A 23,327-nucleotide genomic window follows, 5' to 3' on the forward strand; every position below is an offset into this window, starting at 1 on the left:
CACAGCCAGTATCCATTTGACTGCGAATATCCTCAACCACATTTAGGACAGCTGTGGTACAACTTCTGTGCTTTCTGAAACCAGATTGGTCATCACATAAGAGAAGGTTTTTGTTTAGAAAGTCACTGATCTGGTTTGCTATTAGGTTCTCGAAAACTTTTGAGAGATAAGGAAGAATAGCAATTGCTTACATATATTGCAACTCCACCCGCATGGCCTACACGATCTGAGCGGAAAACATTAAATCCATCACAATTAATCAACGAACTACACATGTCAGACATAAACCAAGTTTCAGACACACATATAACATCAACCTTGGAATTTAAAAACATATACCTAAATTCTTCTATCTTGTTCGTTGGGCTTAGCGCATTTATGTGACAAATATGTAAGCCTGGCTTTTGGTTGTAAAGAACGTTTAGCCGTATGGCTGCTCGCATTTAAGCTACTTTTACTAATTTGCATATTTAAATATTTGAAGTCGTTTCAGAAACGCACTCGAAGTAAAAAGAAAAAATAGAGTTTTTTAAAACAAGCATGACAGTTACTACTACTAATAACTATGTTAAAATTAATGCATATCAGAAGTTTCTTAAGCGCGAAAGTTACTATTACTAAAGTGTTCCCCTAAAGCTCCCCTAAAGCTCCCTAAAGCTCCGTCTCAGCCGATGGCTCGGCAAGGGGGGTTAAAGCTTTTATGCAGTTATTCTGCAGTGCCAAGAGCGCTTGCATGCTCTCAACACGAACAACTGTATCGCCAGTAGGTGTTTTAACATGCACTAATGCACGGCGAGTAAATACTGATAAGAGCAACATCTCTCTCTTCATTTTCATTGCCTCTTTAAAAATATCATAATTTCGTTTGCTTAGTTGCTCATTTATGTAAATTGGGGTTAGCGAGTCAAAACCTAGGAGCAGCAAATTTAGTTGTTGTTCAGTTTCTCGCCGACATGTGCCAATTGCCCGCAAAAATGAAGTTTCATCGCGCACATGTTCGCGTTTACTTATTATCACCGGATTATGCTTTGCTTGACTCGATGAGCAGCGCTGCAGCAGCAAATATATTTATAGCTATAACTTCTTGTTAAATCGATCTATTATAGTGAAACTTAGCATACGGACACATAATAACTAATTGGGGGTATTTGCAAAATTTGCTGAGGAGAGGGGGGAATGGGGGGGAGAAATTCCAAAATATACATTTTCTGCGTATTCACACAAGGCATCTTGGACTAAAATTTTGTGTTCCTAGGTCTTATAGTCTCCGAGATATAGGCGATTATACGAATGGAAAATCGGGAAAATCCCCATAGGGGGGAAGTGGGGGGGGGGAATCAAAAAAATAAAACAAACTCGTATAAAATACACACACAAGGTATCTTTGTGCAAAATTTGGTGTCTCTATCTCTTATAGTCTCTGAGATCCAGGTGTTCATACGGACGGACAGACGGACAGACAGACAGACAGGGCTAGATCGACTCGTCTTGTCACGCTGATCAAGAATATATATACTTTGTGGGGTCTGTCACGCCTCCTTCTGCCTGTTACATTTTTCAGCTTCCGCAAACCTAATATACTTCTGTACATTTCATGTACAGTCCTAGTACAGAAATGTATTTATGGGTGTACTAGCAGGTCTTTCAATCGTTTACACGCAACTACACGAACAGCTGCTTGTATGTGTGTGTCTGTGTATACTTAGTTGTCCCCAACTGTTTGATATTTTGTATTGTTTGTTCTGCCTGCATTTGTAAAATGCATATTTTGAAAATCCTTGAATGCAAAGTTGTAGATTTATTTACGTAGAATACAGTCCCCAAATTTAAAATTGATCGGAACAAATTTATAACACAAACTTTTCATTTGAAAAGGTGAATAAATATTAAAACCCCAATAATTCAAGCTCCACCACAAATTTCGAAAATCCGAGTATGCAGTTTGGTTTGAATTCTTTTATAGATTATAAAAATCATTTAAAGTTGATTGATGGAAAACTGAAGATTTTTCGAACAAATTTTGGAGCTCGCTTTCCCCCCTTTGGAGCTCGAATTTTCCAAAATCCCTTCTTATTGCGCACCTCCACTATGATTCCAAATTTCAGCTTTCTAGCTCTTACCGTTTGGGCTATGGGCTGTTGACGCGGTTTCCCTTTGTGCCCCAAAAAAGCCCCAATAATTCAGTCTCCAAGAAAATATTTAAAAAACCAAGTATGCAACTTTCTTTGTATTCTTTTATTGATTTTAGAAACCAAGTTGTAAGTCGATCGGTTGAAAAAAGATAGATTTTTCAAACAAACTTTGGAACTAGTTTTCCCCCCATTGGAGCTCGAATTTTCCAAAATCCCTTCTTAGTGCGCACCTACACTATGATAGGATACTTGAACCCAAAATTCCAGCTTTTACCGTTTGGGCTGTGCGTTTATCACCAATCAGTCAGTCAGTCAGGACCCGCTGCTTTATATATATAGATTGGTCTGACAGTTAAATCTTTTGCTTGATAAGCATTTCATAATGTACATTCTTTTTGTAAGCTGTAGTGAGATTTTCTATGTGTTGGTTCCATCTGTAGTTACTTGTGAATGTGACTCCGAGTATTTTGAGAGAGTTCTCAGTTTTTAATGTAAAATTGTTGGAATGCAGTTGAAAAGTGCATCCTTATCTATTTTCCATGCGGTAAGTTCGTCGATTATCGTGTGGATTCCTACTCTATCGAACGCTTTGGCGAAGTCCAGTGATAGAACTGATAGGTGACGAGGTGATTTGAAAATCTAGCATCCATCAGTTTCCCAAACTACTTAGTACGAAAATATAAACCACTTCTTTAGGCATAAGCTAGGAGTGCAAAACATGTGATTGTCTAAGGAAGATCACTTAAATTAGATACTTTAGAGAGTGTCGGAAGAGAAAATGCATATTATACATAAATTTTTAATTTTGTGCAACCTGCTAGTATCAATATATAAACAAATTAATTTTAAATTTATATTATTTACATTTATTAAGAAAACTTAAGAATTCCTGCTTCTTAATTTAAAAATGCGCTTCTTCGCGATCTGCATTGCTTGGCGCAATTCGCGGTCTGCAGACAATCCAGTCCCAATAGAATCTATAATGAAATATAATTTATTAATAATTATGTCAAATTATGTTATTTAATTATGTGGCTTACCAAGCAGAGCAGCATACAAATTTTTAAAAATTTTTAACGCTACTTTCCCCCATACGCCGTCAATATTTATTTCCGCCGCTAGACTGTCGGACATAATATTTTTAAGACCCTTCTTGACATCGGGCCTAAGGAGATCCTTCATTACTTGAATCTGGCATAAAAATTAGAATGTATTTTAGTACTTATATACATGTATTGCGAGCGTATTGTTATTACTTACATATTGGTCTTTGTTCTCCGAGTTTATGTCCCCATCAAGTTTATTGAGGTCCTCCAAGGTTGTCATGGGGAATTGGGACCGTGCATCACTTCCTTGTTGCCCAACACTGCTAGCTGGAGATGTTTGTTGGGCTGAGGAGTTTACGAGTAATTCTATCTGTGCTCGTTAAATGCTGTTTTCAACTGGTAAAAATATAAATGATTTTAAATAGTAATATCTCTTTGACATAAATAGCCTTACTTCGCGCCTCTTGAAAGAGTTCCACGACTTCATTGAGTTTATCTTGGATTATATCGAGTTTTTTTTTCTGAAATATAAAAAACATTTTGTTAATATGTATTCATAAAATAGGAAACATAAATTTACTTACGAGCTGCTGAAAATGAATTCATCAAATTTTTGTTTTCCGAGTCCATTCTGCTTAAAAGAAAAAAACTTTTACAACATTTCGCTATTTTGTAAAAAATTCGAATTGCAATTTTGTTTGTCAACGAGACATGGTGAAAAAGCCCAGCCTGTGTGCATAAACACACTTAATATATATGCATGCATATCATATAGTATGTATGCCAGCCGATATTCCATTGTGTGCTTTTTCGTTATTTCTAAAATACAAACGTTTCTTGATTTGTGTGGACGTTTGTCTACGGTTTCAAGCTTTATCAGTGCGTTTTGTGTGGTTAGTCACACATGCAAGAATTACCCATCACTTTCCCAAACTACTACGGAAGGGAAAAATCATATTATAAATAAATTTATTTCAATTTGAAGCAAAACAACATAGCCCAGTAAGACCTGCTATTATCAATAAATAAACAAATTAATTTTAAATTTATATTATTTACATTTATTAAGAAAACTTAAGAATTCCTGCTTCTTAATTTAAAAATGCGCTTCTTCGCGATCTGCATTGCTTGGCACAATTCGCGGTCTGCAGACAATCCAGTCCCAATAGAATCTATAATGAAATATAATTTATTAATAATTATGTCAAATTATGTTATTTAATTATGTGGCTTACCAAGCAGAGCAGCATACAAATTTTTAAAAATTTTTAACGCTACTTTCCCCCATACGCCGTCAATATTTATTTCCGCCGCTAGACTGTCGGACATAATATTTTTAAGACCCTTCTTGACATCGGGCCTAAGGAGATCCTTCATTACTTGAATCTGGCATAAAAATTAGAATGTATTTTAGTACTTATATACATGTATTGCGAGCGTATTGTTATTACTTACATATTGGTCTTTGTTCTCCGAGTTTATGTCCCCATCAAGTTTATTGAGGTCCTCCAAGGTTGTCATGGGGAATTGGGACCGTGCATCACTTCCTTGTTGCCCAACACTGCTAGCTGGAGATGTTTGTTGGGCTGAGGAGTTTACGAGTAATTCTATCTGTGCTCGTTAAATGCTGTTTTCAACTGGTAAAAATATAAATGATTTTAAATAGTAATATCTCTTTGACATAAATAGCCTTACTTCGCGCCTCTTGAAAGAGTTCCACGACTTCATTGAGTTTATCTTGGATTATATCGAGTTTTTTTTTCTGAAATATAAAAAACATTTTGTTAATATGTATTCATAAAATAGGAAACATAAATTTACTTACGAGCTGCTGAAAATGAATTCATCAAATTTTTGTTTTCCGAGTCCATTCTGCTTAAAAGAAAAAAACTTTTACAACATTTCGCTATTTTGTAAAAAATTCGAATTGCAATTTTGTTTGTCAACGAGACATGGTGAAAAAGTCTTCATAGATACCCTTAACGGTAAGGATATGTACGGATTAAAAACCTCCATTTGCAATAAAAGTTTTATACATAATTGAAAGAATAAAGCAATTACTTTTTCAAGTTATGTACATAGCATAGGCAATAAAACTAATTCTCCTAAATATGGAATGACAACTGCTCCTTCACAATCGGGTGGTTCCGGGTCTACTAAATATATTCCTATATCTGAGAAATCGATGGCTATCTAAAAAAACTCCTAATATTCCTAAATCGCCTACCTCTAAATGCTCCCCCAGAATCGGATGTTATCGACATAATTTGAATTGGCATACTGCCTGTAACAAAACAAAAAATATGACCCAACTCTGATGCAAACATTTCCAAAAATTCATCGCAACAATTTGCCTTAATTTTAAAAATAACTATTGGTAGAATGGGAGCATTTTCAATGTTATTTATTCGGGGAAATTTCCCCGGGGGAAAATTCCAAAATAAACGTTTTCGGCGTATTCACACGTCTGCCACGCCTCCTTCTGCCTGTTACATGTTCAGCTCCCGCAAACCTAATATACTTCTGTACATTTCATGTACAGAGTATAATTAATTAACCTCATTATCATGTTTTTTAAAACGCGTATTAAATCTACCGCACGTTGCCGTGTTGGCCTATGACTATTATAAACCACTTTTTTAAATCACTATTTAAATCATCCCTATTCTGAAACTGCACATTTTCTTGCATTTCTATTTCTTGATTAAACACTTCGCAATTGTCGCAATAATTTTCTGCACATTTAATTTATTATTAAGTGTGTTTTATACCCTGTATTCTTTAGCCTATACTCGTTCCTTTTGTTGTACACATTTTATTTATTTATTTGTAATTTAAATGCTTTGTACTTACCTGCGGTATGTTGTAATTTTATTTATTAATCACAAACTCAAACACTTCGAACGCGCGTCTTCGTAAGGCAACACTAAAGTAAGCTTCACCGCTTAGAGCAAAGCAAACGAACGAATTAGAAGCAATTCAAAAGCAGCATCGAGAAGAACGCACTGTACTTGCTTAATATTTGTTGGTGCATTTTGACGCCCGAAAAATGTAACGGCACTTGCCTAATATTTGTTTGTGTTTCTTGACGAAAGAACAAAGCGCACGAGCATCAAATCGTTTCTTTATCACTGTTTCATTTCCCTTTCTTCAGTGTAACCAAGAATTATTCGTGCACTCTTTACTTTTGACTTTAATGGTAACTGGTGACTGTAATGGTCGCGGTTATTTCTTATAAACACAAATTTGAACTTAAATGAACAATTAATATTTATATTTCAATATATGTATATTTCAATTTCATAATTGGTCATGGCAAAACAAATCAAAAACAGGCATGTTTACGTACATACCTATGTATGTATGTATGTACATACATATGTGTGTACGCTATACGTGATTGTTTTATTTTTTGGATTATCCCGATATTGAATTATTACGATAGGGCGATTTAACAAGAAGCCCTATACATATCCATAGTCACTATTAGTAACTAGTCTCTACTAGCAATTACTAGGCACTACTAATAACTACCAGTGACTAAAAACATTGGCCTTTTAAATATTATAATATTACGCACAGGAATTTTAAAATTCACTAAGTCTAGTACTAGTAGTTCTAGTTTTACTAAGCCCGAGAAAGGATGAGTTTGTTCAGTGATGCAGGGTCCCAACAAAGTCCCAGAACAAAGACCAATATGTAAGTAATAACAATACGCTCGCAATACATGTATATAAGTACTAAAATACATTCTAATTTTTATGCCAGATTCAAGTAATGAAGGATCTCCTTAGGCCCGATGTCAAGAAGGGTCTTAAAAATATTATGTCCGACAGTCTAGCGGCGGAAATAAATATTGACGGCGTATGGGGGAAAGTAGCGTTAAAAAATTTTAAAAATTTGTATGCTGCTCTGCTTGGTAAGCCACATAATTAAATAACATAATTTGACATAATTATTAATAAATTATATTTCATTATAGATTCTATTGGGACTGGAGTGTCTGCAGACCGCGAATTGCGCCAAGCAATGCAGATCGCGAAGAAGCGTGTTTTTAAATTAAGAAGCAGAAATTCTTAAGTTTTCTTAATATGTTAAGTTTTCTTAGTAAATAATATAAATTTAAAATTTAATTAATTTGTTTATATATTGATAATAGCAGGTCTTACTGGGCTATGTTGTTTTGCTTCAAATTGAAATAAATTTATTTATAATATGATTTTTCCCTTCCGTAGTAGTTTGGGAAAGTGATGGGTAATTCTTGCATGTGTGACTAACCACACAAAACGCACTGATAAAGCTTGAAACCGTACACAAACGTCCACACAAATCAAGAAACGTTTGTATTTTAGAAATAACGAAAAAGCACACAATGGAATATCGGCTGGCATACATACTATATGATATGCATGCATATATATTAAGTGTGTTTATGCACACAACATGTCAGGGCGTCGTGATAAATGATATGGCAGAGGACATTGACTAAATGGGAAATTGAGCTTCATGTTACATCCATACACATATGTACATACATACATACTCGTGCATACTCGTGAATGAATGTAGATTGGTACGATCGCAAACAATAGCTTTGTTCTCTAACTGCTACCGGCACTTGCAAGTGCATTTATGAGTAAGTGTATAGAGAATGATTAAAATAATAACAATAATTCTCACAATACTATACACATATTGTCCAACAAATAGTTAGCAACGCTTCTACATACATATGTATGTATGTCTGCACTGTACAGTGTACATACATATGTAGAGTGCACAAAAAAAGCGTAAACGTTTTAATTAATATCACTTAAGTTCCATTAAATATTATGCATGTTCTTTGTTTCATTTGATTTCTTACTGCACATACTACTCGTATAATCGTACAATTGAGCGTTCGTTTTACTTGAGTGAGCTTTCCTGTTTTCGCTTTCCATGAGGCTTAAACTATTAGCATTTTATTCATACACGTATGTATAGTATACATGTATTTATTATATAATACTAAATTGTTGCTTGTCACTCTGAGCAGCATGAGACCAAAAGTTAAAGTTCTTGCTGATGAGTCAGACAATGCGATACATTCGGAAGTTTCCCAATTGGCAACTGTTCGCATGTCGGCACACTTCTATTACTATATCTAACTGAGATCTAGTTCGCACTTTCGAGTGGCGGATATAGCTGACAACTGTGCGTGTTCTATCTGGTTATTTATAAAGTGTGGTGCGTTTCCAACCGGATCAGATTTGTAATATTTCTTAATTGCCATAATTGGAAGAATTTCTCATCGTTTAAGCTATGGACTTAGCTAAGACCTGGAACTGAGAATAATTCGTTTCCATTCGTTTTTTTTTTTTAAGTAAAAAGTGTTCATGAAAAATAAATTTTCTAAACCTATCAGCAACCCTTTATACAGATCGTAAAAGAATTGAACAAAACGTTTAAAAAAAGTACAAAAGTACACTTTTTAATGTGTTTATTTTTTTTACAAATAACCCTGCTATATTGTATTTAAATACTTTATAGCAATAAATGGGATTTAGGTGATAAGTCATCCTCTTGCCATATTACGCCCTTGTGTCTCAATATAACTTACCGAGGGATTTGTCGAAACAATATGATTGATGGAGGATTAAATAAAGACACTGAACTTGACGATACGATTGAAGAAGGTGATAACGAAATTAAAAATTATAATAAAAAGGAAAAATTGGGCGAAAAATATCAAAATGACACGAATTTACTCATTGAAGTTATTTTAAAACTCTAAAAGAGAAAATAAACTTTCGAAAGTATTTATTTTTCCAAACTTCAAATAACTAAAAAATCCTTAAAAATGAGCTGAGAATTATGTGAAAATGAAAAATCCATCGGAAAAATATCAAAATGACACGAATTTACTCATTGAAGTTATTTTAAAACTCTAAAAGAGGAACTAAACCTTCAAAAGTAATTATTTTTCCAAACTCCGAAAAAACTAAAAAATCTTTGAAAGGTATTGTAGTATATTTCGAGTTTAAAAATATCGAATCGTAGAAGTTAAATTTCATTTACAATCACTGATTAATCAGTAGCTGGCACCACTAGACTGAATACTGTCCGATCGAGGCTCTAGGGGTTAAGGATCATAAGTTAATTGATGGTAGAGAGACACTGAGACTTCTACACACTCTTAATTGAAAAATCGAGCAACTTTCATTCTCTAATAACAACTTAATCTTTATAATATGCCGCTTAAACGTACGTAATACTAATCACAACCACATGAATCGCAATCTGCGTTATAAATATTACTGTGCAAAATTTTGCCGCAAGTAGCAATTATTCGGAATTTACTACACAATTCTTTTAAGTTTAACATTAAGATACATGCTTATTATAAAGTAACAATTAAACTAATTCATCCATTAATTGGTTCTTAGAGTGGGAAATCCCATATAGGTAGCTTATGTCAAAGAATTATTTTCAAGCGGAAGTGCTTTATTATTGTAACTTCTTCTTCTCTTCTTGACTGGTCTTCAAACCCGTTATCGGGCTATGACCTGACGTAACACAGCTCTCCACGCGCCTCTGCTTCGCGCGCGTCGCTTCCAGTTGGTCACTCCGCAGGTAGTAAGTGCGTTCTCTACCTGGTCCTTCCAACGTAGGCAAGGCCTCCCCCGTCGTCGTCTCCCCCCAACATCCGCATCGAGAACTTTTTTCGCTGGAGCGTCTTCTTCCATACGCACGACATGACCTAGCCAGCTTAGCCGCTGGATGTTTATTCGCTTGACTATGTCAATGTCAGCGTAGAGCTCGTACAGTTCGCTGTTCCATCGTATGCGGTAGTCGTCGCCAACGCGTATGGGACCGAAGATCTTCCGAAGCATCTTTCTCTCAAACACTGCAAGAGCTGCTGCATCAGTCTGCGATATCACCCATGCTTCTGCACCATAAAGCAGCACGGGGAGGATGAGCGTCTTGTAGAGCGTTAGCTTGGTTTTTCGGGAAAGGTCTCTGCTACTCAATTGCCTACTGAGGCTGAAGTAGCATCGATTGGCTAGAGTTAATCTCCATTTGATTTCTAGGCTGACATCGTTGGTTGCTGTGACGGTGGTGCCAAGATACATAAAATCTTTCACCATTTCGAAAGTATAGTTTTCCACCGCGATCTGGGAGTCTGGTTGCCGCGTGTCCCTGCTAGAGGAAAACATATACTTAGTTTTGCTCTCATTTATCACCAAACCCACTTTTGCAGCTTCCTTCTCAATAGCCGCAAATGCTCCGGTGACGCCTCTCCTGGTACGGCTGATAATGTCTATATCATCAGCGTACGCAAGAAGCTGAACGCTTTTAAAAAAGATCGTTCCGCCTCGGTGTACACCAGCTTTGCGCACCACACTCTCCAGCAGGAAGTTGAAGAGATAGCACGAGAGGGCATCGCCTTGCCTGAAACCTCGAACGGTATCAAAGGGTTCGGAGAGGTCCTTTCCTACCTTGACGGAGCTACGAGTGTTGCTCAACGTCATTCTGCAAAGTCGCACTAGCTTTGCAGGGATACCGAACTCAGACAGTGCGGCATATACACGTTCCCTCCTCGGGCTATCGAATGCTGCTTTATAATCGACGAAAAGATGGTGGGTATCGATTTGAAACTCATGAGTTTTCTCCAGGATTTGGCGTAGCGTGAATATCTGGTCAGTGGTGGATTTACCAGGCATAAAGCCGCACTGATAAGGCCCAATCAGTGCTATCGCAAATGGCTTTAGCTTATCACACACTACGCTTGATATGACCTTATATGCGACGGAAAGAAGGCTGATTCCACGATAGTTGGTGCAGACCGTGGGATCACCTTTTTTTAAGACGGGACATAGGACACCGAGATTCCAATCATCAGGCATGCTTTCAGTTAGCCATATTTTGCAAATGAGCTGGTGCATGCACCCTACCAACTCATCGCCGCCTGCCTTAAACAGCTCCGCAGGCAGCCCATCTGCTCCCGCAGATTTGTTGTTTTTGAGCCGCTGGATGGCTGTTTCGACTTCGTCATGGCTAGGTGACGGTACTTCAATACCATCGTCGGCGATCGGTTCTGTGGGGTCATCTCCGCTGGCGGAATTGTTAACATCTTCGCCTGATAGAAGATTGGAGAAATGTTCCCTCCACAGTCTCAGTGCCGCTTGCCCGTCCACCACCAGATTTCCTTCCGAGTTCTTACAGGCTGACGCTGCGGGCTTAAAACCTTGTGTTAGACGCTTCACCTTCTGGAAAAATTTCCTAGCGTCGTTCCTGTCTCTACAAAGCTCCATCTCCTCTCGCTCTCGCTTTTCTTGCTCTCTCTTCTTGCGTCTAAAAAGCCGCCTCTCCTCCCTCTTCTTCTCCCGATATACATCATGCACAGCGCGCGTTGTCGCCGTCTGCAGGGTTCTTTTGTACGCGGCATTCTTCGCTGCAGTGGCTTCGCGGCACTCCTCGTCGTACCATTGGTTTCTCGGTAGCGGCTGTTGGAAACCAATGACATCTTCTGCGGCTGTGTGCAGTGAGCGGGAAATATGTGCCCAAAGTCCGCTACCAGTATCGGTTTCCGAGAACGGTTGAGAAAGCAGCTCAGAGAGTTGAGCGGAGTAAGCTTCGGCAGTCTGTTGTGCTAGCAGCTTTCCGACGTCTAGTTTTCGCTGCGTGTTGGGGTGTACATTTTTCGCCATGCATAATCGCATGCGGACCTTGGCTGCAACAAGTTGGTGGTCCGAATCAATATTCACACCACGGAACGTACGCACGTCCAGCACACTGGATGCATGCCTTCCATCTATCACAACATGGTCTATTTGATTTTTTGTCATTCGATCGGGTGACTGCCAGGTAGCTTTGTGGATATCAAGGTGTTCAAATCTGGTGCTACTCACCACCATGTTTCGTGCTGCGGCGAAGTCAATTAGCCTCAGTCCATTGTTGGATGTTGTCTCGTGGAGGCTGAATTGTCCGACTGTCGGGGCAAAGACGCGCTCTCTTCCAACCTTGGCATTAAAATCGCCAAGAACAATTTTAATGTCATGAGAGGGGCAGCGGTCATAGACTGTCTCCAGTCTCGCATAGAACTCGTCCTTGGTAATCTCGTCTTTGTCCTCCGTCGGAGCGTGGACGCAAATCAGGCTTATGTTGAAAAATCTCGCCTTGACACGGATGGTTGCCAGCCGTTCGTTCACAGGTGTGAACCTAGAGACACAGTTACGCAATCTCTTGCTGACCGCAAAACCGCATCCAAATTCGCGTCTTTCTGCATGGCAGCTGTAGTAGATGTCAAAGGCTGCTCTTTGGGAGCAACCCTGACCTGTCCATCGCATTTCCTGGATGGCGGTGATGTCAGCTCTTACTTTATTGAGAGCATCCGCCAATTGGATAGTAGCACCTCCTCTGTTAAGGGTCCGGACATTCCAGGTGCATATCCTTAAATCGTGGTCCTTTAAACGTTTGCTAGGGTCGTCAACTTTTGGGTGTTCCTTATCCGAGGCTGTTGTTATGTCCTTCACTGGGAGTAAAAATTTTCATGTGGTGGGTCCCAAGCCCTACGCACAAAAGCGCTGCACACATTTGCTCACTTACCAACTCCGGATGGAGCCGGAAAGCTACCCAGAGAGCACCGCGAGGAGGTCGTGTGTCAACTTGATGATGGCAGAGACAAAGATCACTCTGGCCATTTCCACGTTAATGGCAGTCAGAAGCTTTACATTGTTCTACCAAAATCCGAGCCCTCCTTATTATTGTAACTATATTGGATTATTGGCTTAACGAGCGGTTCTTAAAAACTGCTGTTCCCCTCGTGAAGCACATGTTAACTTTACAAGTCCAAGGCTATTACTTATTAGCTTTACACGCGTTAACACCCTGCTTTATGGTTGTTATAAACTGACAACATAACCAGCCCCAACAACAACAATGCCAGTGGAACACCTGTTCCAGCCCCAACAGCTGGCAAACACAAGTACGAGGCAAAGACTTAAGAGAACGCGTCATGCACTTGTATGGCATTAAAGCGGCTAGATAAGATTTCAGTCGGCCATCTGGCTGATAAGCCTAGCTGCGTCTTTTAACCAAATTGGCGACACAGCCATAGCTACTGTCGGAGCTACCTGGCCCGAACTTAGAGTCAGCGATTATCGGCCGATTAACGCAACGCCGTCGAGTGCCACCTGGCCACCATTAACTACAATGTTGCTAGTACTATGAACATACTTGTGTGTATGGAGTAAAGGCCATAAAAATGCTATAGAACAATACATATAGAAACATAGGCCATCCGAATTGGAAATAATTTCTTTATGACGTTATCACAGAGCACAAAAATGCAGAAAGCGATTAACGAACATTGAACGCAAAGTCGTTCATCTTATCGATCTGAAGGACATGCGTGTAGTGGCAAACTTTTCGATGTATGTACAACACATTTCTCATTGTACAATGTGTATAAACCTATATATATATATGTATATACTATATAAGTACGTATGTCATTTTTTTAACCCAACAAAATTTTGATTATTCCATTTTGGTGCTCTTTGTTGGTCGTTAAGCCATGTGAGTTGAATAGGCGCTTTGATTTATGCGTTAATCACCTCCAATATGAATTATCCAATATTATAATTATGGGTATTATCTTAGTTTCCCAGAATTTTTCTGTTAAATTATTAAGATTACTTAAGTAACCTTATTTAGCGTTATCGATTCAATTCCCAAATTAATAGGTATTGTCATGTTTGCCAACACGTTTGCAGTTGTTCGATAGTTCTTTGAGTGGCTGCAACAAGACTTCTTAAAGAATCAATAATCATGTAATCTTTTCGCTACAAATCGTATCTTTAATTTGTATAATTGTCAACGTTTCTCGAGAGAAATGTCGTGGTGTGACAGATGCTTTGCGAACTAATTGTAGCTAGTTTTAGCCGCCGGCAACCATATTCCCATAAATATTGGTTCTTCTTCTTATTTTTGCTTCTGGTATGGGTGCATATAACATGAAGATTATGATTATTTTAGAGCCAAATTAATAGCTTGTAAATATAACTAACGGCTTTACAGTGTCTGAGTAGGAATACTATATCATATATATCATCCGAATGGTGCTACTGTTGCTAGCGAGATATTATTGCAATTTTTATACTCTGTACATAAAGTAGACCTAGCCTTGTCTGTTTGTCCGTCTGTCTGTCCGTATGAACACCTGGATCTCAGAGACTATAAGAGCTGGAGACACCAAATTTTACACAAAGATGCCTTATGTGTGTACACTATACGAGTTTGTTTTATTTTTTTTGATTTCCCTTGCACTTCCCCCCTTTAAGGGTTTTCTCGATTTTCCATTCGTATAATCGCTTATATCTTGGAGACTATAAGAGCTAAAGTCGCCAAATTTTATTCCATGAATATGATGAAAATGTGAATTTTGGAATTATTTTTTAAGAAAATGTAGCAACCATGTCTACGTCTGTTAAAAAAGAAACTAAATAAATGGATGTCTTTTATAAAATCTTTAACCAATAAGGCTACCATTAGCCGTCAATGGGAAGATATAAGCGGCATATCAGTACACTTGAATAGCTGAAATATTAAGAGTTGGACAGCTTGGGCCCTTTGGAATAAGCTTGAATGGCTGATGCCAAAGTTTGGCCACAATATGTCGCGGGTTTTGTGGCTTCACTTGGAACTTTCTGCCTGGGCACTTCTTTCGGATGGACAGCACCCGCAGAGAAGTCCATTGTGATGAATACAGTCTATAGCTTTACCTGCACGATTAACGATTATGGCTGGGTGGCCAGTCTTCTGCCACTTGGCAGCGCCTGCTCTTCCATTCCAGTTGCATTCTTGGCCAATTGGCTCGGGCGCAAGATAACTCTCCTGATAATTGTGTTACCCCACATGTGTGGCTGGGCTCTGATTATCTGGCCAACATCGGTTTATATGCTGTTCGCGGGTCGCTTTCTCTTGGGCATCAGCGGTGGCACCTTTGTGGTTGTGGGTAAATAGTCTAACCATACATAAGTGCTATTAGTAATGCTGCCATTCCAAAATAGTGCCCATGTACACCACGGAGGTGGCTCAGGTGAGGGTGCGGGGCGCTCTTGGCTGCCTTCCCCAAGTACTCTTCACTACGGGCGTACTCGTTTCTTATGGTATTGGATCTTTGTTTAGCTACCAACTGCTCAACTATATATGCTCCTCTCTGGGCATTGTGTTCTTTGTACTCTTCATCTGTATGCCCGAATCACCGGTCTACTACATGCTCAAGGGTCGTCAGGAGAAGGCGGCGCGTTCATTGCGTTGGCTAAGGGGTAAAAATTACGACAATCGAGCGGAGTTGGCCGAAATAGAAGGTGACGTGACTCTGGCTCAGCAAAAAGCGAATCTCTGCTATGCGCTGGGGAGCAAGTCCACACTGAAGGGCCTTTGCATTACGGTCCTGTTGATGTTCTTTCAACAGTTCGGTGGCAGCATTATAATACTGTCCTACACAACATATATCTTTAAGCAGACTGGCACAACTTTTGTCGATGCCAATGTGTCAACAATAATGGCAGGCGGCTTCTTAATGGTGGCCACCGCCTTATCCTTCGTTCTCATCGATCGAGCTGGACGACGTGTTCTGCTCATTTTGTCGGCAGTTCTGATGATGCTAACTAATGCTTTGTTGGGGTTTTATATTAAATCTGATGCCCTGCGTTCGTACATTTGGCTGCCCATCTTCTGCATCTGCACATTTATAACCTTTTATGCCGTTGGATTCGGTCCAATACCTTTTGTAATGATGGTCGAACTATTTACCGCAGATGTCAAGGCCCTCTGTACTGGCATTGCGGTTACTTCCTGTTCGGTGTTTGCGTCCATCTGTGCCAAAAGTTTTATAACCATATCCCTAAGTATGGGCATGGCGGAAGCATTTTGGATGTATTCGGTCATTGATGCGTTGGCAGTGATCTTCTGTATTATGTATGTGCCAGAGACAAAGGGCAAGACGATGATGCAAATACAGACAGCATTGGGGAACAAGGATGCTTCCAATGATTAATCAACTTTTTTACAAGGAACAACTTATAAAGAATTATTTTCATTTCTTGAAATATATGAAAAGGACCCTAATTGTTTTTTTAATGTGGATAACCGCTATTGTTTCGATATTTTAGATTTTCAGTTGTTTATTTATATTATTTATGATTATAAGTCTTATTATTTGATAAATTGTATTGCTGAGAAATATTGTTAATAAATGTTTCTGTTAATTGTTTAGGCGAGTTTAATTTTTAGTTCAAATCATTTTCCAAAATTCCTCCCTTGCGATCACAGAATTAAACACTTTTACAATTGTAAACCTATAGTAGCAACCTTTAATCCAATAAAGTTTCTCAAATTAGCAAATATCTTTCATTTCCAATTCAATTACTTAGAATGTTGAATGCTCATCAATTCTTATTCTTTTCCAGAAAACAAAGTTATACTGAATGGCATTTCGGGCTATTTCCGTTCCGGCGAGCTTAGCGCCATTGTGGGACCATCTGGAGCTGGCAAGAGCACACTGCTCAACATACTCTCAGGATATACGTAATGTAACCACAAACTGTGCGCTCTTCATATCGAGGACTCATCGTTTCTATTTCGCCACATTTCAGAACTTCTGGCCACGATGGCGAATTCCGCATTAATGGCAGTCCGCGTGACCTGAAGGCATTCAAACCGAATGTGGCCTTTATAACGCAGGACACAACCCTGCAGCTATATCTGAGTGTTAAGGAGGCGATGCATTTTGCTGCCAATTTGAAAATTGGTCCCCACATGACGCCCACTGCTAAGAAGGAGCGTGTTGCCAGCATTTTGAGGGCCATTGGCATGTACGAGAACCGACAGACACGGACGTGCGATTTGAGTGGAGGCCAGAAGAAGCGTTTGGCCATTGCATTGGAGTTGGTGAACAATCCACCGGTTCTCATGCTGGACGAGCCAACTTCGTAAGTGTGGTTAAAGTTTATTTAATGCCGCCTGTTTTCTAAACCAATTTAAACTTGTAGCGGCCTGGATAGCTCGACCTCAACTCAGCTGATTACGTTGCTCAAGAAACTGGCGTTGGAGGGACGCACCGTCATCTGCACCATACATCAGCCGAGCGCTCTAACTTTTGCCATGTTCGATCACTTGTATGCCATTGGAGAGGGACACTGTATCTATGCGGGCGGTACGCATAATTTGGTTCCATTTCTGGGAGTTCTGGGGCTGCATTGCCCGGAATCTTACAATCCGGCGGATTATTGTAAGTGGAAAAACAATTGATTGAATGTTGAAACTATAAATACTCATATCTTTGAACAGTAATGGAAATAGCCACACATGACTATGATACGGAGCAAGAAAGCCAGGTGGAGAAGCTAATCGCACTAATGGACAATGGACGGAACGACGATTACAGACAGAACAAAACAGCGCGAGTGGCTCAGCTGGCAGCTATGAAGAAAGTTGGTAAGCATCTCCACAGCTCAACGCTTCTCTGCGCTCTGCTCAAAACACATTCTATCGCTCTTTTTTAGATCAAATGATGGCCGCTGGCCTCATAACGCCCGTCACTGCTCCGATGCTATCGAATCCAGTATCCAATCAGTTTTCAAGCTATCAACAGCAGCAGCGCCATGAACAACATTATAGCTTTAAGCCGCTGACGCCCATCAATGAGCTGTCCTCGCGCATTTGGGACAGTCATGGCGGCATTGGGGAGCATAGCGGCACCAAGAAGTCCGATAATTGCTGCAATCCCAAGAAAAAGAAATGCAAGCCAGCCATGCAATTGGATCCATCCCACCTGTGCAAGAGAGAGAACATCTATGCTACGCCCTTCTACCGACAGCTAGGAATTCTACTTCTGCGCACGTTTCTGCTAATATGGAGGGATCGTTCGTTGACCACATTGCGCTTCAGCATACATCTGGGCACCGCCCTAATGATTGGCTTCCTCTACTATGGCATTGGCAACGATGCGAACAATACCAAGAATATTATCAACTACTGCTTCTATGCCATTATGTTCATCATGTACTGCGCCTTCTCCGGCATTCTCGTGAAGTGTAAGTTTCAATTTCTTGTTTCAAGAACTGTCCACATGTATGTATGTAACAGACCGAAGAAGGAGTCGTGGTCAAATGTCCGTCTGTATGAACGTCGAGAACTTTGAAACCACAACAACTAGCCACTCCAAACTTAGGGTGTAGGTTGGTCTTGTTCAGATGCAGACCAAGTTTATTACAAACAATAAATAGCTTCATGCCATGGGAATAATCGGCTCAATTGGTGTTTCTAAATGCTTATATAATATAGCACACAGAGGAACGATTGGTTTAAAGACTGGGGTAGACCAGATGTATGTAACAGATCGAAGATGGAGGCATAGTGACATGTCCGCCTGTATGAACGTCGAGAACTTTGAAATCACAACAACTAGGCACACCAAACTTTGGGTGTAGGTTGGTCTTGTTCAGATGCAAACCAAGCAATAAGTAGCTTCATTATCGGCTGAATTGGTGCTTATAAGAGCTTATATTGCCCTACTAAATAATATAGCTGACAAAGGAACGATTGGTTCAAGGACTGGGGTAGACCAGATTTATGTAACAGGCCGAAGAAGAAGTCCTGGTCATATGTCCGTCTGTATGAACGTCGAGAACTTTGAAACCACAACAACTAGCCACAACAAACTTATGGTGTAGGTTGGTCTTGTCCAGATGCAGACCAAGTTTATTACAAACAATAAGTAGCTTCATTATTTTATATAGCAGCCAAGTGAATAATCGGCTTAATTGCTGTTTGTAAAGACTGTCATCGAAAGAGGGGAAGTAACAGGGCTTGTCGGGAGTCTTATTCCCACGACTTTCACTTTCCAATTATTTTAATTGCCTTTTACTTTATTTTGCAGTTCCCCTGGAGTTTCCAATAGTATCGCGCGAGCATTTCAATCGCTGGTACTCGTTGCGCGCCTACTATGTGGCCATCACATTGGCGGACATACCTATACAGATCATTTGCACTAGCCTCTTCATTGTGCCTACGTATTTGTTGACGGGTCAGCCGCTGGAGTTCATGCGGTTCGGCCTCTTCTTCCTGATTGTCTTCCTGACCGCACTGGTGGCCCAAAGCATTGGCTTAGCGGTGGGCGCATCGCTAAGCATGCATCTTGGAGCGATATTGGGACCGTTTTTTATCTGCCCTTTCCTGCAATTCAGCGGCTTCTTTCTGTATCGGAGGGATGCACCGTCCTATTTGCGCTGGATGTTCGACGTATCGTTCCTGAAGTATAGTCTGGATGGTGCTGTGCTGGCAATATTTGGCTACGGTCGAGAGCAACTTCAGTGCGATGTAATGTACTGCCATTTCTCGCGACCGAAGTTCATATTAAAGGACTTTGATTTCGCAGAAGCCAACTACCAACAAGCCGCCATATTCCTGATTTGCCTATTTTTGTTATTGCGCGTCGTTGCCTTCTATATTATGTCCTTTAGACTGAGGGTATTCAGATGAGGTATGTGTGTGTCGTGGCTAGGCTGCAACATTCCATAAAAAAAGTACGACAGTTTTTTTTTTAAGTAAGCAGTGCAATTGAAACTCTTGTGGTCCTTTATACACAAACAATTGTGTATAATTATATATAATTATGGTTTCTTTTAGCATTTAATCTATTGAACACAGTGCCAAAGAATGAAGTGTTTAGCGTAAGAAATCGTGATATATCTAATGAGAGAAAACAATGAACATATTACAAAGTCTAGGAACTATACAGAATTATAGCAACTGTATATATATATATATATACATACATACATATACTTCATAAACAATTTTGTACATGCATAGTGTTGACTTTTTGTATTAAACCCCAATGTTTAGCCTAGATATATTTTATATTAAAATATGAAAAACTATTTGATGATCGATTTATATTGAAGAAAATAAACTCTAAAGGATTTAATTTCAGAAGAAATGTTTTGAATATATGTTTATTGGAACTGCATCATAATAAGTTGATTAATATTAAGTAAAATATTTAAAAAACTACACAACTGTTGGAGGAAAATATTGTGCAGATAGCTTTTTAGCTAAAAAGAAATGTAATTGTCTTTTCCTGGCTATGTAATGGATATTTAAGAGATGGCTATCCACTATTTTTGAAAATTACATAAACAAAAACAAACTTTGAGTTATCTTTGGAAGGCGCAAAACTCAAATTTGGAAAAGAAAATGGAGCATGGAAACAATAAGTTTTCCTTAAAACTAACTTTTGAACCTGTATTGATCCCGCCGATATGCATATGAAGAACTCTTTAATAAACCTGTCTTGAGTAATTAAGCTAAAATAAAATTGGAATTAAAACAATAACCTTATGTTATAAGTAACTACACCTACCGATTTTGCATGAAAAACTCGCCGATATGCGGATGAAGAATATATTTAATTGTATATTAGCTTTCTTTTAAAATTGCTAAAGATTATTGGAAAAAATGGAATCATGGGAACAATAAATGTTTTAAATGCAACATAGTTTTAAAGTAATATTTAAAGTGACGCAATCTGTTCTTGAATTTTTTAGGTAATTTTTTACACCTTACATTATTAGCGTTTTAGTAAGGATCCCTATCTTTTTTTTTCAAATATAATACAGCCTATGTTAACCGGGTATAGTATAGCTTCCCAACAGTGAAAGAAACCTTTGAATCGGTCCAGTAGTTTCGGAGCCTTTTCAATATAAATAAACAAACAAACAATCATATTTGTCCTCTTTATAATATTAGTATAGCATATATTTAATATATTAAAAACCAATCTACAGCTATCTTTTAAAGTCGCTAAAGATAATTCGAAAAAATAGAATCAAGGGAACAATAAATGTTTTTCCTACAACACTCTTTTGAACCCGTAACTACCGTTTATGATCGTTACATTCGCCCGACAAGACAAGGGCAACCCTGGCCGGCCTCTAACCACAACTCAAACATGTTGTCCGTTGTTGTGTAGATATATAGTACATGTCCCACACGATAAATGATTTCGAACCGCTCAAAACAGAGTCGCTCAAACGAAAGCAAATGAAAGCCCCCGCTTTGTTTTGCTTATTAGTTGAAATTGGCCAGCGACGAGCCACAGATCGGGGCTTACAAGTATTGCTCGCGTTAGTCAAAATTGTTGTGGGAGAGTGTCGTACATAATTGTTCACAGACGCGACTTGAAAACTAAATTGGTTGCGTTCCATTGCGAGGCACGCAATAAAGTGATCAAAAATATATATGTATATATTGTGTACGATATTTAATTATAAAGGGTGTGAGCGACTTTCAATCTTTTGAATTTGTGAGCGGCGTTAAAAAGAAAACGTAAAAAACCGCCATGATCTGGCAAATCGAAGAAAAACTCGTTTGTTTGGCAATGCAGATTGTGTAATTGGTCTTGCATTAAAAAAGTGCATATTGGTTTATTAACAAGGCGCCATTAAATATTGATATACTTGTATGTACTTGTATATATAGCAAGCGTATGTCGCACAGGGCCATTAGTATTAATATATATGTGCTCGTATATACAAGTATATACATATTCTGTATCAAATAAGTAGGGGCATTGAAAAAAGACTGCGCTGATAAGCAGCTGCAACGAATGTGAATTGCTAATGCCAAGCCGGGGAGTGCTTCCCGTGTTAGTCATAAGACAGAGGACGTTTGATTCTATGGCCTGAAACAGAATTTAAATGAAAATAAGAAAAAAAAAACAAATGCAAAGCTTAGATTAAAAATTATATATAGGATGAAACGAGAACCTATAATCGGGTGTGTTTCCGCAAAAACTACAAAAATGTTAAGAAAACAGTTCATTTGAAATTTCGCAAACAGCTACAAATAGAAAAGCTTTATCTTTTAAATGCTAAGCACATTGCTTAAAGTTTGATAATTATTTTTAGCTTTATTCCCAATTATGGTGTTTCATCATCCACAAGACGGAAACAAGTTTATTGCGCTGTATAAACCCAAAATCGGGTTCCACATATACACATTATGTTTAAGCTTTAAATTTATCTAGAGAGTTTCAAAGGATTAAGGAAGTCAGGAAATTGTCATTGTTGGCTGGTTTCAATACTTCAAGATTTGAATGCGTTTCTATGCGCGTATAAGTGTCCAGTAAAAAATGACTCAAGCAGCAATAAAAGAAACAGCTGCCGAACAGCTGAATCAAAAAAAATATTGCAAACTCCTACTTAGGAGAACCTGGCTAGCAGAATCTGGATATCAAATTCCATCTGTGAATCACATACTTGTATGTACATTCCCACTAAACTAGTATACCTTGAACATTTTATGTACAGGGTATAATAAACTAGCATACTCTTTTACTTATTTAATATACAGGGTATAAATACTGCGTATTAAGCAATTTTTATGCCCATGCTTTTTGCAATTTAGTTAGTCGCTTTACAGGTTTCAATAGAGCAGCTAATTATATTTCAAATGCTTTTGCCGATTAGGTTTTCAATTTTATTGTTATAACCTGTACCTGATGGCAAAAAACGTTCTATAATGCTTGAGCAAAGAAGAAAGCATATGCATGATCTTAAAAAGCACACCGACACTAGTCGTTCCAGACCTGAAAGTTCGCTAGAACTCTCTAGTCAAAATTAAAGTTATGGTCAAAATTAATGTTTTACTACTTATATTAATGGAACTTTAATTTAAAGACTTTACTGATCTACTGCAATATTATAAGTTGCTTGCTTTGGCGTAATTTTCTTTAAAGACCCAGAATTTTAAATATATATAGAATTTTATTATATATACAATAAATTAACCACGAAATGTTATAAAGGTAGGAAAGTGACTTTTCGAATTAATTGTTAAAATCTTTCTTCATCCACGCTTAAATCTGTTCACGGTCATGCAATTTAATATGTATATGAAATAAATGTATTAAATTTATAAAAATAAATTTAACAACCTATTTTTGCAAGAAATGGAATTAAGAATATTATCTGTGTGTCAACTGATTGCATTTTACAGTTATAAGCAGGAAGTCAGGAAAACATGCATCCTAAAAGTATGCAGCAATTTATTTATTTATAAAATAAAACTCAAATCAGATGAAAAATGCAATTAACGT

At 38.4% G+C, this 23,327-nt stretch overlaps 2 protein-coding genes and 1 long non-coding RNA gene across 3 annotated transcripts in view; 2 read left to right on the top strand and 1 right to left on the bottom strand.

Moving 5' to 3' along the window:
- Positions 1-20,164, top strand: part of LOC115630940 (ATP-binding cassette sub-family G member 1) — a 29,389-nt gene extending 9,225 nt beyond the window's left edge. Inside the window, exons 3-8 of the mRNA XM_030527507.1 lie at positions 16,636-16,753; positions 16,822-17,157; positions 17,218-17,456; positions 17,516-17,662; positions 17,731-18,261; positions 19,107-20,164. Of these exons, the coding sequence (XP_030383367.1) occupies positions 16,636-16,753; positions 16,822-17,157; positions 17,218-17,456; positions 17,516-17,662; positions 17,731-18,261; positions 19,107-19,708 (1,973 nt within the window). The 3' untranslated portion in view covers positions 19,709-20,164. The remainder of the gene's footprint in view (positions 1-16,635; positions 16,754-16,821; positions 17,158-17,217; positions 17,457-17,515; positions 17,663-17,730; positions 18,262-19,106) is intronic.
- LOC115630942 lies at positions 6,588-7,246 on the top strand. The gene is made up of 3 exons (XR_003996204.1): positions 6,588-6,877; positions 6,947-7,097; positions 7,161-7,246. It is a non-coding gene; the product is annotated as an uncharacterized LOC115630942 (long non-coding RNA).
- LOC115630941 lies at positions 10,162-10,779 on the bottom strand. Its single transcript, XM_030527509.1, has 2 exons — positions 10,411-10,779; positions 10,162-10,357 (listed from the first exon to the last, which is right to left on the bottom strand). Exons 1-2 carry the CDS (start codon positions 10,687-10,689, stop codon positions 10,193-10,195), a joined length of 444 nt encoding a protein of 147 aa, XP_030383369.1. The 5' UTR covers positions 10,690-10,779; the 3' UTR covers positions 10,162-10,192.
- Positions 20,165-23,327: the final 3,163 nt, after the last annotated feature.

The sequence above is a fragment of the Scaptodrosophila lebanonensis genome, unplaced genomic scaffold, assembly GCF_003285725.1.
Source record: "Scaptodrosophila lebanonensis strain 11010-0011.00,11010-0021.00 unplaced genomic scaffold, SlebRS2 tig00001412-arrow-pilon, whole genome shotgun sequence".
NCBI classification, from domain to species: domain Eukaryota; kingdom Metazoa; phylum Arthropoda; class Insecta; order Diptera; family Drosophilidae; genus Scaptodrosophila; species Scaptodrosophila lebanonensis.